This window comes from Bos grunniens, chromosome 8 (assembly GCF_055505025.1).
Source record: "Bos grunniens cultivar Pamir isolate PY7600 chromosome 8, Bosgru_T2T1.0, whole genome shotgun sequence".
Lineage (NCBI taxonomy): Eukaryota > Metazoa > Chordata > Mammalia > Artiodactyla > Bovidae > Bos > Bos grunniens.
Genome location: NC_141172.1, coordinates 101,493,244 through 101,514,696, shown reverse-complemented (window position 1 = coordinate 101,514,696; position 21,453 = coordinate 101,493,244). Strand labels below are relative to the sequence as shown.

Here is a 21,453-nt window from a genome sequence, read left to right as displayed (position 1 = left end):
ACTTCAGTTGTGTCCAACTCTGTGCGACCCCATAGAGAGCCCACCAGGCTCCCCCGTCCCTGGGATTCTCCAGGCAAGAACATTGGAGTGGGTTGCCATTTCCTTCTCCAGTGCATAAAAGCGAAAAGTGAAAGTGAAGTCGCTCAGTCATGTCCGACTCCTAGCGACCCCATGGATTGCAGCTACCAGGCTACCAGACTGCAGACTACCCTACCTGGCTCCTCCGTCCATGGGATTTGCCAGGCAAGAGTACTGGAGTGAGTTGCCATTGCCTTCTCCATTTCTAGGTCTAGCCTTTATGATTATAATTCACTCAATAAAGATGAAGGTTACTTTAATACTCTGACCTAATTAATATTCCGATCAAATTAGTACTATGACCTAATTAAAGAGTCTAATTCAATAAAGTCATGGTTTACATAAAAACACAATTTAAAGGTATTACAATGCTTTCTTTCAAAAACTAATGCAATCTTCAATACCAAATTATGTGTTTCCTTCAGCCTTGGCAGGCCCAATCAGTCAATTCACAAATAGGGCGGTGTACGAGAGATTTTGATTCTTTCTTTTCTGTCTAGAAAGTGAAATCACAGTTGTAGGGGGTTTAGCAAAATCATCCCCTCTTTTCTGTTTTTGTATCATTAGATACAGATCAACCACCATGAGACTTCTCTGGTGGTCCAGTGATTAAGACTCTGTGCTCCCAATGCAGGGGGTCTGGGTTCCATCCATGGTCAGCAACTAGATACCTCATGCCAAACTAAGACCCAGTGCAGCCAAATAAATAGACGTATTTAAAAAATTACACCTGCCACCAAAGGATGATCACGTAGTACATTTCTTTATCCCAGAATTTTGCACGACAAGATCTTTTAAAATCATATTTTCATCACTTTGCCTTATGAGAAGCTATGCATTCATCACCTCAGCCAAATTCAATGGGGAGAAGAAGCAATTATTTGAATACCATGCTTGAATACCATGCATTAAGGGAAAAATGAAACAAAAAATAATCGAGGGTGCCCTTGCCAATGATGTTTCTTATTAAGTAACTATATCATATCATACGGTAGATATGTAGAGATAAATAATACCTTGTATAAAGGAGTTCTATTTGAGAGAGATCTTTCACACTGATTGATAAAGAACTTGTTAATTCCTTAGTATTTATAACTACTTTTTCATGAATAAACCTTTTAAAAATACCTTACTGTAATAAATTATCATACACTCTCCCAGATTTTTCTCCCTAGGTTTAGAAATTTATTTCTGTTATCACATGGTAGAGAGTTTTTATCTATAGATGTTAAATAGTACAGCTTTATTTTGGCCAGAGGAACAAAGATCAAAACTTTTCTTTCCTGTAGATAAAGAAAACTAATCAGAAGAAAGCTGATTAAAATCAGAAGTGTCTGTCTCTAATATCTAAAACTGTGGAGATAGTCAAAGTAGAAAAAATTTGAGTGGTTCTAGTTGATCTCCAATACTGAGAATCACAGGATAGCATTTTCCTGCAGTGTTAGTCCCTGAGTCGTATCCAACTCTGTGACCCCATGGACTGTAGCTCACCAGGCTCTCCTGTCCATGGAATTCTTCAGGAATTCCAAGAGTACTGGAATGGGTAGCCATTCCCTTCTCAAGGGGATCTTGCCAACCTAAGGATCGAACCTGGGTCTCCTGTATTGCAGGAAGATTCTTTACCGTCTGAGCCACCAGGCTTTCTGTTAAAAACAATTCTGACTGATTAAAAAACCAAAACAAAATAATAACAAAATCCTCTATTAAATAGTTAATTTGCTAGCACCGATTTGCAGAGAAGACTAAACTTTCTGGCAGACTGGCAATCAAAATTCAGTATCTAGTGGATGACAATATCAGCTCCTGGGCTTAAGAGAGCTATTCCCTCTGCCTAGAACCTCCCCTGTTTCTGTCTAAATTAGAAGAAACTTTTGAAATAGGATTTTTGGTTTACATGGGATAAAAACAAAGGACAACCATTTGTTAAAAATATAATTATTTGTGCATATGCACATTCACCAGAAGACAAAACTAAGAGTTCTTTAAAGAATGATACAAACTTTTGCGCTCTATTCATGGCTAAGCAAAAAAAAAGTAAAAACTTTGCTGAATGTTTCATCTCAAAAGAACCAGTTAGAGGGGCTTATACAATTTTATGCCAACAAATAGCCAGGTGAGGGCGCTGCTCTCAATTCAGAGTTGAAAAAATATGGATGATTTTATTACACCAGGAATTCCATTTATAATTTATCACTTCAGAGAGTCCACAGAAGCACAGTAAATCATCTGGTGAACAGGCAGCTACAGCAGAAAAGGCCAGTGCTTAATGGTATCTGGATCTAGTTTCCGTTCCTGATGCCCTTATGTATTAAGTGATGTGGGCAACCTATTTGACTTTTCTGGATTTCCTCATTTGTAAAACAGAAATGATGATACTCTCACAGGCAATTGTAAGAATTAAGTGAAACAATCTAGAAGCACTCAGTACCATGGTACACTGTAAGAACTCAGTAACTGGGATAACCGGCACCCACGGACGATCATCTGCACATTCCTATGCATGTGTGCCTCTATGTAAACACATTGGATGGTGTAGAAATGGCTTTGTCTTATTACTGACTTTAAAACAGGTCTAAGGAAGATCCACCACAAAATACTCAAAGCAGTATTAAATATTCTACAACAAACCAACACATTAAATGGCTAAATAATGGTCAGACAGTATGAGTACAAAGTTCGAGAAACTATGCAAAATAGTCCTGGCATAGAGTATTTTGCTGGGCTCTCAAAAATGAAATCAAACTTTTATCACGGTATCTTTTATAAACCTTTTGAAGGCAGGAACTATTTTATACATCTCTGTACCCCTCTTAGTCTCCAGACACTAGGTTTTCAAGTATTTGATGATATGACTATAAATTTTCATCTCAGTTAAGTCGTCTGATTTCACGGTACCTAGAACCTAAGCCATGTGACTTAGACAAATTAATTCAATGAAAGTATCGGCTAACCAGGGAGACCCGATCTTCACTTCGACCATTCTTCTGCAGATCAGAAGTGATTTAATATAGGGAAAAATAACTATAATAAAAATACTTCAAGTACCTGATATAGTATAAATCATATTCAGACCAGCCCTAACCATGGAAACAGATGGACTCTTCAGAGTAAGTTCCGTTGGATAAACATCCTGAATATCTCTAACCTTTCAAGCACTATGTTTGATTTTTTTTAAAAAAACTGCTACCGTCTACGATGTTCAATAGCCAGTCACTCACATGAATATAGAAGAAAAACTAAATTATGCAGCTATGTCATCCAAATGCTGACAAATGGGTTTGGCATTTTTGCTGTAGACAGACCAAAACTTCCAGTCATAGGAGGGGCACTAGAAAATTTCTTACATGACATTACACTGACCTTAAAGTGTAAACTTTGCAAATACGGTCTTATTGTCTTTGTATGAACCATGGGATTGCCTGGAAAGGCAACACGGTCAGTTATAGTGAAGACTGCTGGACTGCTGAATTTTTGCTAAAGCACAAACACGATTTTGGCATCTACTACTGCCACAATATGGATGTACGTTTTTTAAAGTTAAAATAACAAATAAAAAATATGGCATCTGGCAGTAGTATATCCTCAGTATCGTTTATACAAAAACACAAAATTTAGAGGTAGCTGCCAATAATTTTTCATAATTTAATTATCCCAGATAATACAATTCAGTGAAAATTCTACCAAGTCACTCTTCGGAAGACAGTTTTCTAAATCTAAATGTCACAACGTTCCTATTTGGTTTAAGTTACTAAAGCAAAATATAAATAAGTAAAAAATAATTCACAATCTGCATTCTTCCAAATGAAAATGCTAGAGGATTAAACAGGAGCTTTTCACTTTCGTACCTCAACATACATACACAAATAGAAATTCGAAATTTCCTAGTTCTGCTTTCTAAGAGCATACTGACGAACCTTCCCCATGACAAACCTACTTTGCTGTCAAATAACAAATTAAGAATTTTTAAAAGTATGTCAATGCAAAAACAAAATGCACGATGTAAATCTTTTTTTATGAGAGGTAACCTATGTTAAAAAAGAAAAATTGTTTTAAAAAGAGTTCTTCCACAGTAGGCTGTCATGTGCATTTCTGAGCCCACTACAGAATAAGAAGAGGAATGTTTTTCAAGAGAACAGGGAGAATGAGGCTCTGTGGTTCAAAATAAGCAGAAGAGGGGGGACTAGAGGACAGACAGTGTGCCATTATGAAAGATCACTCAGTCTTCCTTTTAATCAGATAGACTTGATAGATGGGAAGACATTGTGTCCCCATCTCTGGCTCAAATCACTGGAAACTAATTACAGGCTGGAACTCAGGTAAACAGAAAAAACTCTGGAGTCAGACAACAGTACCATCTCCCTAGCATATAACCTGTTATGGATTGATCTCAACGTAAAATGGAGATAATTAACCTTCTTTTCAAAGTTGTGGAAGGGATTAAAGATTACGTATACAGAAATAAATATGTATGTACTGAAATCTGAATATATAGTTACCAAAATATTGGGTTGGCCAAAAAGTTTGTTTGGGTTTTCTATATGATGTTATGGGAAAACTCGAATGAACCTTCTGGCCAACACAATATTAACAGTGGTTATTTTTGGCTAGCAGATTTATGAGTATATATTTTGTTTTCTGTATGCTTATCTGGATTTTCTAATTTTCATAAATTAGTTCTACTTATATAAGGAGAGCATGTGCATCACTCAGCACACACACTGCTGGCGCAGAGAGTGGCTCAAAACTAGTGGCTATCATCATCACTAACACAAAAAATTAAAGAAAGGTATCTTCTGGTCTTGTTTTTGGCTGCTTCTCTATGACAGAAAAGTCATGAAATGAAGCTGATTGCTTAACACAAAGGCCATGGCAGACTTCCCACTCCTAAGCCAAGGAAAGGTCACAATTTAGAGAAATGGGTTTATGTGTTTACGACTTAGTGTTGGGAAGAGCTGCCTGGTCATGGGAAAGCTCAGCTAACAGGATGACTCAACAAAGCAAATCAAAACAAAATGTGTCCTGGTCGTATAATTAAAACATAAAATGCCACCTACCTTCCTAGCTAATGTGAATTACGAGGATGCTTTGAAGAACAAATACTTGCCAACAGGAAGCCCAGATCCAACAAAACAATTAAGATTGGGACTTTTTTTTTAATGTGTTAATGATTATACAGGATAGGAACCTTGCTCATCTAAACTCCTTTATTATTATTAAAGTATCTCAAGTAATAATTCACCACAGGCTTAAAAATAAAGACCTTGGAAAAACCACCACGAAGGGTTGCTTAATCAAAATTATAATTATTATGATTGAGGATTATCACACATAAATGCATTTATATTTACTGTAGCAGAAACAGCACATGTTCAAGAGTGCTTTGAATTCAACTAAATTTGATAATAAAATGTTCCCTAAAGTGAGTGTCAATATTCCTTTGATCGCAACTACAGAGTCAAGCAATCCCCTTGGGAAAAGACTGAAATTCAGTCCTAATAAATAAAGTCAGGGGATTTGGGCTTCGAAGAGTGTACGTTTTTTGTGGTCCTGACTAGTGTTTCTCGATTTTCAGTAAGACTTTTCCATTTTCTACTCTCTCTTTATGTTTGATACACAATCTAATGCTTGGGAACATTTCAAAGCTTTGGTAGTTTTTTAAATTTCTTGTAAATCTGATAATAAAATTTCATTTACATTGATTTCTTAGAAAACAACTAAAAAATTCTATTCAGGTTCAAGAACAATAAAAATGAGCTAGTAACAGTCTTTTTTTGCCATAATATTGGACTTTGCATATTAAAAATTATACAGCTTCTAAAAAGAAGGGCACCTTCATTCCCACCTTCTCACCCGCTTTGCCCCACAACAAGTTAGCTAAACATCTAGATTTTCATAAATTGCAAAAAATGAGGCAGAGAAGTTAAAATCTAACTATTCTTAAAAAAAGGCGTATAAAAATCTGTCCAGTTGATATCAACATTTTCATATTCTGGACCTGACAGTTTTGCGTAAGCAGGAAAGTTAGTGTTGTCTCCTCCTGATTAATGGAGAATTTTAAAAATTAAAAAGATACTGCCATTTATTAAATAGACTAAAAATGAGAGGCAGGGGGGTGGGAAGGAAAAGCAAGAGTTGAGGACACAAGTATCTAGGCTGACTCTCAGTTTCCTTTTTGACAGTTTAAAAAAACTCCAAAAACGAAACTCCTTCTCTGGTTTGTGTTGCCTGAGAATATGGTTTTGTAAAGTCTTTAACAGTAATTACATTTCATCACCACAAGTACATTTGTTTTAAGCCTATAAATGCTATGTCAGTAATACTAAACTATCTGCATTGACTTATTTGTAAAAAGAAAAATATATTATATATTTATATTTGTATAAAGTTAATACTGAGGGCAGAGGAAAGGGAACAAGAACCAGTGCTTAATCACAGTTTCTCTGGACACAATAACCAGACTGGGATCTTGCCCAAGCCACCTGGTCAAGCCGTGTCTGAGGACGAGTCATAGGAGGCAGAGACGATGAAATTGCCACTGCTGGAGTGCCCAGCCACTGACTGGGCGGCCTGCTGGCTCAGATTGTTACAGATAAGCACCAGCTGGTTGCTCTGGGCCTCGGACAAGGTGCTGCAGCTCTGATACACACTGAAGTTGGTCTTCCTGCCCGGGATGTTCCCCTTCTCGCACATGGTCTTCACCATCTTGGCCAGCTTGTTCTTGCCGAGGGCCTGGCAGTTGTACCAATGCAGAGCCGCCAAGTTCACAACTGGCTTGATGGACAAGTAGAAAGGGGCATCCTCATAGCGCATGGCAGGAGGCCGCCGCTGGGCATACTCCTTATAGTCCTGTACGGGGCAAGTCTGTGGCGCGTGCTGGGTGGCATACACACGGGAGTCTGTGCCCCCTCTCTTGGTTTTGGCATTTAGGTCACCAGTGTCTTGACCCATCCACTCCAAGTACTCCAGTCCCGTTTCTGTTACCCGGAGCCGAATGTCACCCCACTTCAAGGTAGACCCGTGGAAGCCTGTGCAGTGCCCAAAAGCTTTTGTGTTGTTGAGCCAGACGAGGTTGAGCAGGCCCTCAGGGTTATAGCGACTTAGCAGCCCTCTCTTTCGCAGAATGAGCTCATCAGCAAAGGTGAGCTTCATGGACTTGTGTGGCTTATTTCCTTTTCCTTTGCAGCGGAGTTCAATCTGCTTCTGTTTCAGTGCCTCTTGGGAGCGCTTGAATTCCTTATCCCTGGTGATACTGTAGCCATACCTGTGTTCTTTTAGGTACCGTTCAAGTCCACACTGGTAATTGGCCAAGCTGTTGGGTTCATACTCGGATCCATCCTTCTGCCTGGCATCCACAAAGAAAGAGGCCAGGTAGGCATCCAATTCCTTGCAAGGGATGACATAGATCTCTCTTGTTTCAGAAGGATACTTGGAGATGAGGAACTCCCGGAAATTGCGGAGCGCAGTCTGCGTGCTCCGGATGGTTTTCTCGTTCTGCTCCCTGCTGAGCTCAGCTGCTCTTTCATCCTGGTCTGCAACAAATTGGGGAGGGGAGGGATAGAGAGGGTGTTCATGAGTTCAGACAATGCACTTTCTACTCTGAAATAAAGTTTCCTTTTATAATGAAAAGGGGAAGAAGGAAACAATTTTACAGAGATCACTGATAAATGTTATTTACATACCTGTTGCATTATAATAGCCAACTTCAGTTTCACAAATGATGTACTAGACATGAGATGACTCAGTATCGTCAAAATGAGCTTCTCATGTCACTGGCACATAGTTTAGTGCACGAAGATTTGTGGAAAGAGTGAAATTAGAGGTAGCCTTTGTTTTAGGGGGGGAAAAAGAAAATAACAGAAATGTGCTATTTATCTTAATGCAGTGTGCAAGGGCCCCATGAGAGCAACAAACTCATTTTGAACCACTTCATTTGTGAAACCAGAGGTTGTACTGGTTCCATTTTATTGAATTAAAACAAAAATATTCAAATTTGTTATTTAGCATTAACTCTATAGAGATCTATATTTAATAATTACTAAATAGATCATTTATAGCAGTTAATGTGACATTCTACAGCAATTCAGGTAAACATAGTTTATAAATATTCCATATGTAATTACAGGGCAGATTATAAAAAGTGATAAAAAATATTCTATGTTTTGCAAAATGAAAACAGACTCACAGATACAGAGAACAAATGGGTAGTTGTCAGATGGTAAAGAGCTGGGAGGGTGGGGCAAAATAGGTGAAGGGGAGTAAGAGGTATATATAATAAATAATTCACAAGGATGAAATACACAGCATGAGGATTATGGCCATGAATAGTATAATAACTATGTATAGGGGCAGATGGTTACTAGATTTATTGTGGTGATCATTTCATAATGTATTCAAATGTCAAATAATTGTGTAATATACCTGAAACTAATATAATACCATACATCAACTATATTTCAACACACACAAAATTTGGTGTTTTGGGAAAGTAATGAGGATAAAACTTCATAGCTAAAAAGAAAGGACAATGAAATCTGAGTAAGGCTATTATAAACAAGATGTCAGGAAGGAGGTATGTTTCCTGGATAGTTTTACTTTATTAATTTATTATTTATATTCTGCCACCAAAGATTGGAGGTACCTCTTTCCATTATGAATCACTCATGATTAAGTAATGTTGCTCTGGAATAGCGGTTTTCACACTTCAGTAAGTTTCAGAATCACTTAAGATCCTCAATCAAAATCAGATTCCTAGGTCAGGCCCAGGAATCTGCATTTAGCATTACCTCTAGGCTCAGGGTAAGGTTCAAGAGAACACACTTTGAGAAAAAGTTCCAGTGTTTATGGCTTATGAAGGAAGCCCTACTCTGTTTTACTAGATTTTTTTAAAACAATGATTAAATTCAACGGTATCATTTAAACAATTTCCTCTCAGTAACATGTAATTTAAAATTGGGATGTTAACATTAACAATGAAAACATTTGTCAAAATTACCACAATTATGTCAGACATGGTCTGGGTGAAACTCAAAAGAGAAATTCTAAAAATGAAATCACACAATAGAAAAACCAGGTTATCCTAAGGATGTTGAGAGGCAAACACTAAGGTTAATTTAAAACAACATAAAAATATAATTTCTGACTCTATAAAGTATAATATAAAATTATTTTGTTTATCCCAATTATTTTATTTAGGAAAACTTTAATTTGTAAGGCTGTTTGGTAGGAAGTCTTTGAAATAACCACAAATAAGAAAAATAAAATTTCTAATAAGTTGAATTTTATTCACAAAGCATACTATTTTTGTATTGTACACATTTATGAATGTCCATTATTATTTTAAAATGACAGTTGTAAGGTATAACCGCTCAAGTCCTCGTAACTGTATAAAATGAAAAAAAAATCACTAAGCTAGCTAGCTAATTAGATATTTTTATAGGCATATTTTTGAGATATTTCCAAAATTCCAATACACAACAGTGTATTTTATGCTTCATTAGACTTAACTTTTGGCTGTGCTACCTTCTTCTGGTTGAAACTGTTTCTGGATCAACAATAAAAATGTATATCTTTCCATTAGAAAGGTGAAGCCACCTTAACCTTTTACCATGCTGACTTCCCTGTTTATGTGCAAAGCCAAAGTGGTCAGCACATCTGTTCATTGTGGCTACTTGTTCAAACATTTATCACAAGAGTTTTCAAACTTTAAACAAAGACTTTTTAAGAAATAAACATTCATAGACAACTTTAGGGGAAACATTTCCAGTTCTTCAACTTTCACATGGAATCTTCTCTAAAACTTATTTTTCTCAGATGAAGATCGAGTTTTCCATCTCAAACCTATTGTGTTATGTACTCTGGGGATATCAAAGGCTTTGAGAAGCCAAATAAAATTTAACTTTAGTTTAAGGCAGGTACTAACATATTTCCTCCTAGACAGCCACGTAGCTGTTAATTAACAGAGGTGATCAAGGTTGTAGAGAAGCCAACGGTCAGCATAATCTTTCTCCCTTAGGGATCTCTTGATTGCATTATAGGAGTGGGAGCTGCGTAGCTAAATGATTATTTCTGTATCTGTGAATGGCTATAACTTTACTGTGCATCCATCTTTTTTTCTTCTGGTACACAGTGTGCCCTTCCAAGCCATAAATTCAAGCATTTCTCCACTGTCTTATCACCACAGCAAGTGACTTCCTGCAAAGACGGCAAGTGTGTCTGTGGTTCTCTATTCAGTCCTGCTTCCTCTACTATTCTCTGGTGGCAAACAGGGGCCAGGGAAGCTCTGATCACCAACCCAAGCTCGCCATTCCAGTTCTTCAAAAGTGATTATTAATTTTTTCATTTTTTGGCCACATCCCACTGCACGCGGAACTTCCCTGTGCCAGGAGGAAACCCACGGTCCCTGCTATGGAAGTGCTACCACAAGGGGAGTCCAACAGTGACTGCTAATTCTGCTGCTCAGCAGAAGAAAGCTGAGGTCTCACAGCTCCATCTGATAGTTACAGTCACATTTCTCTTAGCAGCATATCCAAATCCCTGTTTCATCACTGCATTTGGCAGCCTTTCTTTACATACCATGGTTCCAGCTGAAGATTTCTAGTTTTATTTGAGAAAATGTTTGTTTCTGCTGCTTTTTGTCTTGAAGTGCTCTCAAACAGTAGTCAGAATTCTGATGCAGCTCTTTGTATCTGAATGAGACTGCTGCAACTTCAGTTAATTTTTTTAATTTTACTTTTGGCCCACACCACGCAGCATGTGGGGTCTTACTTCCCTCATCAGGGTCGAACTGGGTCCCCTGCATTGCAAGTGCAGAATCTCAACCCCTGGACCGCCAGGGAATTTCTAACTGTTGCAACTTCTAGTCCCTGACTTGGTGCCTTGCACTGAACAGGGATCCCACAAATGTTCACTGAATGCTTTCTGATCCATGGAATATACTCTATGAAGTAGTGTTACATTCCTGAAAGATTCTGACATTCATCAAAAACTCAGCAAACTTCATTAAATTTTGCTTGAATGCACGTGGTAAGAAATAGAATTTGGATTCTAAATAACAACAAAAATTGTTTTCAACACAAAGATAAAGATCACTTTCTATTTTCTTAAAAGAAGTACGTATATGGTTTAGCAGACAAACTAAATGAGCCACTGTCATTAATGAATAAAATGCACTGAGATGAGCACAATGCTTTTATTGTATCAAGGAAGTTGTGATTAATAACAATTTTTTTAAACTGAATGTGGGTAAAATCCCAAAGGTCTTAAAAACTGGATGAAGAAGACAAGGTGGCAGTCCAAAATATGCAAGTACAAATTTTATTTTCTAAACAGGTCGGGCATTTAACAATTAGAAACTAAGTTTTACAAACGATGAATGAGTAAGCATCAGAATCACGTTTCCTCTGCCTACTTTGACCCTCACACACCAGCCTAATCAATGTAAGTACCCAGACCTAAAACGTAGCTTAGCCCTGTCTCCACAAATCTGCTCTTCCACCCAGTCAGTGCCTCCACCACCAGCCTATGTTCCCTAGCCTGAAACTCGAGTACCATCCTTGACACCTGCTTTCCCTCCCTGCTACAGCTAATCCATCAAGTCCTGCTGGGCCCGCCACATTTCAAGCACATTTAATAAGTAACTAAAACATGTCAGGAATTAAGTAAACTGAGTATGAATGGATGAGTGTTTTTGTGGAATGTATCATAGACTGAAGGAAACAGACAATAACACAAATAAATAAATTTTAGACAAACTGACAAGTGCTATGAAGTAAAACAACTGAGTACTCTGAAAAAGAATTAAATGACCTGCTTAAGGATGGATGTTCCAGGGAGGACTCTAAGACCTTTCAGGTGAGACCTGAAAATGAGAAGCCGATTACACAAAGTATAGGAGGAAGTAGGAGAAGGCGATGGCACCCCACTCCAGCACTCTTGCCTGGAAAATCCCGTGGATGGAGGAGCCTGGTAGGCTGCAGTCCATGGGGTCGCTAAGAGTCGGACCCGACTGAGCGACTTCACTTTCACTTTTCACTTTCATGCACTGGAGAAGGAAATGGCAACCTACTCCAGTGTTCTTGCCTGGAGAATCCCAGGGACGGGGGAGCCTGGTGGGCTGCAGTCGGACACGACTGAAGTGACTTAACTAACTATAGGAGGGAACAGCACGTGAGAAGCTCCTACAATGGAAACTGAGTTAGAAGACCTGAAAGAACGTCAGTGTACCCAGAGAAAAGTGATCCAAAGGACAGTGGCACAAGGAGAGGTCTGAAAACCCACAGGCCAGATGTCGTCGGGTCGTGTCTGTAAGTCATTATTAATACACTGCATTTTACCCTAACAAAACTAGTTGCTCAGAAAACTACATGGTCAGATTCGTACTACTCTATTATGATATAAACCTATCTCCTCCCATGCTAAGAAAATCTTCAACAAACTCTGCTCTATATTAAAATAGGGGTTAGTTCACATCTGCATGATCTGGTGGAAAACATTCCCAGACAATGAAATGATCCATAACCTGAACCTCTTCAGTAGAAGCAGAAGGTCAGAGCCTGAGGGAACAAGCAGAACATCCAAGTCAACACCCACCTCCCCTCCAAGAAAGGGTATTAGAAAAGGTATGAAGTTTTAAAGCAGATAGCTTTTCTATACTTATTTATAGTCTCTATGCCCCATTAATCTTCCCTGGTGGCGGTAAAGCATCTGCCTACAATGCAGGAGACCTGGGTTCAATCCCTGGGTTGGGAAGATCTCCTGGAGAAGGGAATGGCAACCCACTCCAGTATTCTTGCCTGGAAAATCCCGTGGACGGAGGAACCTGGTTAGGCTACAGTCCATGGGGTCGCAAAGAGTCGGACACAACTCAGCGACTTCACTCATGCCCCATTAATTACATTGCTTTTCATGTATTTATCATCTGTGAATTCTGAGTAGCCGGCATGTGTTCCAGCACACTAGAGCTACCAAATGGTGACTGGGTTTGAAGACTGCCTGAATATGTACCAATAGTTTTAAATCCACAGATCCTGCACATGTATTTTAAATGACTCAACATCTTGAATTTTGGTCTAAGTCTGATACAAAAAGGGAGAACTTCTGGACATGCATGGCTTGCAAAAATGGATTTTAAGAAGGTCTGCCCCTCCCCCAGACCTTCAGTCTAGATTACGTCCCTTCTCACCACATCACAAGCCTGCTGGGCTACTGCTGCTATCACTATCACTAGTATGGTTTTGGTTATAAGTTGAGTGGATAAGCTCAGTACACAGAAGATGTGAGTGACCTTGGTTCTTCGGATCAATGGTTACTTATTTCTTGCCTGTACCATCCATAATATTTATTGCCATAATATTTATTACTAAAACGTACTCAAAGTTTCTAAAAAAGAGAAGCCACCCCATAAAACTAGTGTAGTGACATGGGCCTTTGACAAATGTAGCCAACAGACTGAAAGGTTTTAGATTACTGACTTTCAAGGGATCTATGATTTGGAGAAGGGCCCCAGGAAAGAGCCTCAACACCGGCCCAGGGACTCTTTGGAAAGCCTGCGTAAAGTTTTTATGCAGAGAGCTTTTCTGTACTTATTTACATAGTCTCTATGCCCCATTAATCCAATTATTTCCTCCCTTGTTAGGAGATAGCATGAGAAAACACACAATTAGTTCAGTATCTTGTGTTCTCATTTAATCTGAGGAGATTTATGTTAGATTTAAGTTCAGAGCAGTTTACTCCTATTGCTGTGGTACTCAATTTAACAAAAAATAAACTTACCTATCTCATCCCTTTTGTGATTTTATTAAAGCCATACATCTGAAGCAATAAGAAACATTTAAACATTTCCTGATGTTTAACTTCTTTTTAACTCATTCAAGAAGACTATTTTGTCTTTTTACTTGATACAGAAATGATGTTCAAATTCTAAAACCAGTGAAAGATAAGCCCATAAGCTTATTAAATAAAAGTATATTTTAAATTTGAAAAGTAAAGAAAGTAAAAGAAATCTGGTGTGTAGATTTATATTTATGAGGCTGCAGTGGAATTAATATTTAATCCACATGTGTGAGTACACACTGTGCCCTACCTAGCATTTTAAGACGACTTGTGGGGTGTAGTCAAAGGCAAGTCTCTGAGGCTTACACAGATGGCATCGAAGAGAGAAGAAACACACATAAAACTAATTAAAAAGACCATGCACGACTGTGTAATTAGGCTCTGAGTTTGTGGCATGGGTTGCAGATCCTACAGGAATTCAGAAAGAAAAGAGAGAGAAGTCAAAATGAGTTTGAGATGGGTTGGAGCTCTATACCATGGGGGAACAGAGATTTGGGTTAGGTATTAAAGGATGGGCATCACTTGGTTACACAGAACGGGAGGGCAGAGCATTCCAGGAAGAACCGCATGCGCAAAGGGCAAGGGATGGGAAGGTGTGTGCTCATGAGGACTGTGAAACACTGACCCTGGCTCATGGGTGGGAGAAGGGGAATAAAGCGGGATGGGAGGTGTGTGCTCATGAGGACTGTGAAACACTGACCCTGGTTCGCGAGTGGGAGAAGGGGAATAAAGCCAAGCCAGCAGGATGGACACTTAGAGAGTCTTATATAGTAATTATAAAGATATACATTAAGGAAAGGAGACTGAATGTACTAAGTACAAAGATCCTCCACATGCTAAGAAAGCTACTTAAAAAAGTAGAAGCTACTTAAAAAAAAAAAATCAACCCAACATTTCTCCACCTCTGACAGTCTCTACTCCTCTTTTTTTTTTTTTTTTTTTCACCTTTAAAAGCTCTAATATATTTTTCTGGGTCCTCTAGATAGTTTACCAGATCCTCCTTGATTCTTTGTATTTCTTGGTAAGAGAAAGGCTTATTAACTCTCACAGACTGATTATTTCTCCCGGTGGGTGTTTCATAAAGAGGCAACAGCTTGTGTGGCTGTTCCTCAGTCTCTCTGGCTGTTCTGCGCACATGATCCCAGGGATAGATTGGAGAAACCTGTTTTTCCTCTTCTCTTTGTCTCCTGTCCTCCATCTCATCTCTTACTTCGATGCTCTGAGTTTCTACTGAAAGCAGAGTAGTCTGAGGTCGTACTGGGACAGGAGTTGTTTGGACCTCCATGTGGGCAGTTTGAATCTCAGTTTGGATTTCCACTGAGACCAAGGCAACCCTTCTGAGGGGGGTTCTCTGGCTTTCAGTTTGCTCAGCTTGGAGCCCCGGGTACGGGGGCAAAGTGGGAGGACAGGAGGGAGCTGAAGGTTTCACGCCCAAATCTATACCCTTAGGACATAAGTCTGGCATATTTCGCAGAGAGAAAAAGGGCAACACATATGCCATTTCTACCCATTTCCCTTGTTCCTTACAGAACCGGTCTAATTATAGAACAGTATTAAGTATCCCTCCAACTGGCCACCGTTTGCCGTCCTCCAATGGATACAGTGGCCATGCAGTATCACATAGGAAGACCAGGTATGTCCTCTTTAAAGCCCTGGGGATCAAATCTATCCCAGTTTTCAGGATACAGTTCAAAGGAGTGAGGCTGGAATTGTTAGCTCCCATCTTGTCCTGAAGGATCCCGGACGAGCCTCCAAGATGAAAGGTTGTTGTTGAATCACACGAAGACACTGGGATTCTTGGCCCCCGGAGAAGAATTCAATCTGGGGCCAGAGACGAGGCTTGATCGCTCAGAGCCTTTGTGTAATAAAGTTTTATTAAAGTATAGAGGAGATAGAGAAAGCTTCTGACATAGGCATCAGAAGGGGGTAGAAAGAGTACCCCAGTCTCTACTCCTCTTACGCTGTTATTTTCTTCCATATACCTACTACCATCTAACATAATATATATTTACTCAACAACCTATTTAGCATTTATCTCTGCCCAGGTGAGCTGTGAGCTCTGTAAAAGCCAGGACTTTGCTGCTTTATTCCCAGGGTCTGAAAAAGCTCTTGAGAAGTAGGAGCATTCAATAACCATTCATATTTTGTTGAATGAAGTAACATCAAAGCTGAAAGGACAGTTTCGAAATAACTTTGTGTGCATAATTATACAATATACTTTAGACCAACTGTACTGACTGCATTTGGGAAGAACTAAAAATTAAAATAGGTGACATAAAATTCAATTTGGGGACTCACAGAGTCTCAAAGTCACTTTATCCTTTATTAAGGTTCTTCAGAGTCAGCTGTGGTCAGGAACAGTGATCTGGATGTCTGTAATAATGAAATGACTTATAAGCCCACTGAAAGCTTTTCCTAGGGCTATTTCCTTAAGAAATAAGGATCTATCAGCTCTCACACAAATTGCTACAGGACAGTATCTTTATCTTACTATTGGGATAAGAAAAAACAAGTAGTAATTCTTTAACCATACCAGAATTAATATATCCACAAAAATCAATATATCCCCCCAATCCTAACCTCCACTTTAAAAAGAGATTATACTGGCATTTTGGTGTCATCCATCTACTACGTTCTTACTTCTTCTATACATATGTTCATTTGATATAAATTTTCTTACGACTCTTTCTATGTTCAAGGAAAATGATCTTGGTACTTTAAAAAAATATGCCCTTGTTGGTAATCTTATGATCAAGGCCTACTTTAATTTTGTGAGGGGATCCAAAGTCATATTTGTCAATATTCATGTTTCATTTTTAAAATACAGCAATAGCTTCTAACCCCTGTAAATTTATTTTAAAAAAAAAAACAGGTATATTTACTTTATAGGTAGAAAACAAAGTGAGATACCCTTATAACTACCATAAAGTGTATTAAAAAGTCAATGTCTTCTTTCTCCTTTAAACACTCAACTCATTGCACATTTCAATGCTTTTTCCTTAAAACCTTAAAACTCAGGCTATTTCCTAGGATTGTTAACATAACTAATTGAAGCCGGACTTACATGCTATTATAGCTACCTGACCAGCAAATTATTTTTATGCTCGGTTAATCATTTCCAATAATGGCAGTAAAATATATTTCTTACATCTACACTCAGGAGCATGAAAATTTAGCATGATAGTACCAGTCAGTCTGGTATGATTTCTGATAGTATTTTTCACTGAAGCAGAAATCACTTAAACATGAGTCATCTGCTCATTTCTCCAGGTTGTACAGCATGTGACTCTAGAATCTCTGGACAGTTCTCTCCTTGCTAAAAATTTAGAAAAAAATAGAGCACAAAAAACACCAGTATTCATTAAATAAACAAAGTGCAGGCCAAAGAAACTGAGGCCTCTTCCTCACCCATATTCACTGCTGTCTGCATATATGAATTAAATCAGGCCAAGGAGCTATGTTTGTAAGGTAAGGTAAGACATCACTTGTGTAAAGACTAGGCACTGACTTGCAGATCCTTGCAACAAGGAATTAATTTATGGCCAACAGGGTGCAGAGTCTCCATTTTTAATGAGTTCTCAGGTGGTTCTAATAGAGCTGTGGGTGAATAGGCCATGCTTTGAAAAACAGAGCTTCATCTCTACTACCCCCTACAAGGCCTAGAAAATGACTCTTCCTTCAAATAAGCCTCAGCCCAAGTCTCAGAGCAGCTGCCACACTGCTGGGATGGCCAGATTTTCCAATCTGAACGTTTTTATGTCCCAGACAGAAGAGGTGCTTCCTAAGTGTTTAAGTGACTTCTATTCAGTGAAAAATACTATAAAAAATCATGCTGGACTAATATTGTCATCCAACAAAACAACGGATGAGTCAAAGAATTGTTTCCCTCTGAAACCCACTGGATTCAGATTTTTTTCTTTCATAATACCTCCAAATTTATTAAGTTCAATACTGCTTCCCTAATTGCCAAACATCATTTTTAAACTCTAACCTTGCCTGCTCCATCCTTCAGGGCAGTTGATGTAGGCAGTGTAGTGAATGGTTAATGGCTCCTGCTGATAAGAACACCTATGTTCAAATCCCAGCTCTGCTACTTAACTAGTTATGTGAATCTGCATACGCTTTTAAACTTAAGCCTCGGTTTTTTCCACTGTTAAAATGGATATAATAATTGTACCTATGTCTTTAGAGTTGTATGAGAATGAAGGTCGGAAAGCAAACCACTTAGCTCAGTGTTGGACACATAAATAATCTAATTCAACTCTTTATACATATCACTGCTGAGAAATGTCTTCCAACTCACTAAATCAACGTCTTCCTACTTCACTCGAGTCCTTCTCTACTGATGCTTTAATCTGTAGCAAATATTTACTAATTCTTCCAAGACAGATTTATAAAGGCCACCAACATTGGGCATAAGTGAACATATCCCACCATGGGCACATGGAAACAACTGGAGTTAACATCTATCTCTAAAACGGCTCTCAGGAGACCTTTCATTCCACATGACCTAGAATCCTGTGATTTGACAAGCTCAGTGTGTCACTGTAAGAAGATGTGACTGTATGACTCCAGTAAGGCACTAAACAAAGGTATAAGCATGGAATTCTCTCTTCTAAGAAGGCTGCTATTTTGAATTAAATGAAGAAAATGAAGATTTTTCCTCAATTGCTCCTCCTACTCAAAAAGAGATGCAGCAGCCCAACTGTGACGCAGTAAGTCTTGAGGGCAGTCCCGTTAGCTAGGGAAGCTCAAGGCCAGCCATGCTTGCTTAGAAGGGAGTAAATTCAAACAGGCTTCACAAAGAGGAGATTCAACATTCCGTGACAAACTAAGGAGACACAAAAGGCAAAAGGGAGACCAGATGACAGGCATGAATAAAAAACTAGATGAAGCTTCTCAAATCTCAAACTTAATTTCAAGTCACAGAAAAGAAATTCAGTATTCCAAAGGCGAAAGCGTAGAACGAGAGAATAAATATTGTACTGTATTAATCACAATAAGGAGCACTTTCATCTGGGCCAAAATATATTCTTAAATCAACCTTCGAATGTGGCTGCATTTTCAAGCTTAGCAGCATGAAACCCACATGACTGTAATTAATGTAATAAATCATGTTGTGGAATTTTCTACAGAATCTGACAGCGCTCATTGATATACTGCTTATTAGAGACTAGAGATTTCTCCTGCATTTTTTTTTATTATACTGCCAGAGACACTGAATCAACAACACCTTCTGATGTGTCTGAAGTATCTGCTGCTGGTGTGATACATAAAATATACAGTGAGCTGCTATCAGACTTGGATATACAACACTTAATACCCAATTTCCAAAAAGAATTTGTTTTTTAATTTTTACTTTTCTTGACTTAGGTCAGTCACAGAAGATACATTGATTCACTAGAGATGTGACGTTCATATTTTCCACGGTTTCAGTCCTGAAGTCACATGCTTCACAGCGTGACTCTCCTACTCAGTATATTTCATGACAACTCCGTTAGTTTCTAGTGCGGAACACTGTGAAACAGGCACTATTTCACCAACCTCTGTGTGTCCTTTCCCTGTCTTTCAAAATCTGACTCCTGAGTAAAATGTTCTTGAATGTTAACCCCTTTTCAAAAGTAAATCTTAGTCCTTGTGCAGTTCAAGAATTCAGCCATGAATGCATTTTCCCTCAGTGGGTTTACATACTCTTAAATATGCTTTACATATGTAAGCATTTTCTAATTTAGAAATACTGAAAAATTTTTAAATACATTAAAAATTTTTTTACTTTTAATTGGAGAATAACTGCTTTACACAACACTGTAAAACAATTATCCTTCAATTAAAAAAAATTTTTTTAAACCCACACTAAAAACATATGGCTTAATGGCCCTTTATTCACACGGGTACCTATTTACCTGAGGAAAAGATCAAGTATACTTCCCCTAATAAAAATAATTTTATTCATTAATCATGAAAGTAACACATTTAATAATAAAAATAATTTTATTCATTTTATCATAAAAGTGACACACTTAATATAAAAAATTTCCCCAGAAAATAAAGGTTAAAAAAGGGAGAAAAACTGCCCATAAATCCATCCTTCAAAGACAGCCACTGGATACATTTTGGTATATATCTCTTCAATTTAAAATTTTAATTAAAAATAGTATTCTTTAATCACCAAGAGTCTAGTCCATTCTGTATTAACTATACACTTTTCTTGCAGTTTTTTTCCTGAAAATATTGCTCTGTCTCACATTTAAGAGGAAAACTTTAACATGGTAATTCCTGGATAAGTTACTATTTCTGACATATTCCTTTTGATCATCTGAAATCACATATTTTAAGACTTTAATAAGAGTTTAGAACTGGATTTATTATCCACTGATTTCACAGAAATTCCTTTCTTAGCTATTGAGAATTCCCTATGTCCACTCTTGCCCCTTTTCAAACTGTTTTCCACACAGCAGCCCTAATGAATTTTCCTAAAACAAACAGGAAATGAACGTTATCTCTTATTTTCTTTCTGGAAATTTTTGTATTTGCATATTTGGTTTACCACTTAATAAAAATATATTTGGTGCTTCAACACGATAGGCACTGTTGTAGGCACATCTGTACACGTCTCCTCAACTGTTAATTTTCATCCCCTTGTGGTGGAGACAATTAGACAATAAAAGCAGATGGAAACTGGAACTAAAAAAGAAGAGTAAAAGTTTTGGCAAAGTTTTGGGGAAATGAAAAAAACTAAGGGAAAACTGGGCCACATCCTAAGAGGCCTGTTACGCGCTAAAATGATGAATGCTGAAATGTGTAGGAGAAGAATCACCACGGTGAGTAGCCTAGTGGTGAAGAGCATGAAACCTGGGAACCAGACTGCCTAGCTGAGAATCCCAGCTCCCCCATCCTCTTATTGTCTGACCTTGGGCAAGTTCAACCTGCCTTAGCCTTAGTTTATTCATCTGCGAAATGGAGTTAATTATAGTCCTAACTTCACAGAGTTGTGAGAAATGAGTTACCGGAAGTAATTAGTGAGATAATAAGCAGTCTGTAAGTACTAGCTATTATAACTGCTATTCTGCATGCAGTAATCAGAGAGCTAACCGTATATGACCCTGCCTACTGACGAGGATTTTGAAAGTAAAACAATCATCACCATTTGTTGTTAACAGTTCATCAGTATGTCAGTACTGAGTATTTGAAAAGTGACTGTTCATGAGTTTGCTAAAATTCTATGGCTTCAATGAGTGAGAACAAACTCAAGCACAATACATGAGGCAACATTTGATGAATTTAGGAGATGAAATGGTATATCACAATGGAAATGGTTACAGAAAACTTCTTTTTATTAGAAACCATTTCTTCCTTTAAATGTCCATGCAATTTACAGAACTGCATATCTTAATTAATAAGGATCAAAATGTGACAGTATCTTTTACTGAAAATGCATAATACAGTAAAAACCACAAAGGAATTATTCATCAACTCGGAAACAAAAGATGTATGGCACATAGAGTAAAAGAAAACAGATAACACGTAAAAATGAAAATGCACAAA

General features: G+C 38.1%; 1 protein-coding gene across 7 annotated transcripts in view; it reads right to left on the bottom strand.

The window, feature by feature from the left end:
- Nucleotides 1–21,453, bottom strand: part of KIAA1958 (KIAA1958 ortholog) — a 129,811-nt gene that overhangs the window by 27,496 nt on the left and 80,862 nt on the right. For 2 of the 7 annotated variants that reach the window (XR_015132137.1, XR_015132135.1), the window contains one exon: nt 6,558–7,607. The exons of 3 other annotated variants lie outside the window; for them this stretch is intronic. Coding sequence is in view for 2 of the 4 variants with exons in the window: in XM_086315969.1 (XP_086172095.1) it covers nt 6,562–7,607 (1,046 nt within the window). In the remaining 2 variants the exon portion in view is untranslated. Of the gene's footprint in view, nt 1–712; nt 7,608–21,453 lie in introns of those variants that run through there. 2 more of the 7 variants (XM_086315969.1, XM_086315966.1) reach the window with 1 other exon arrangement.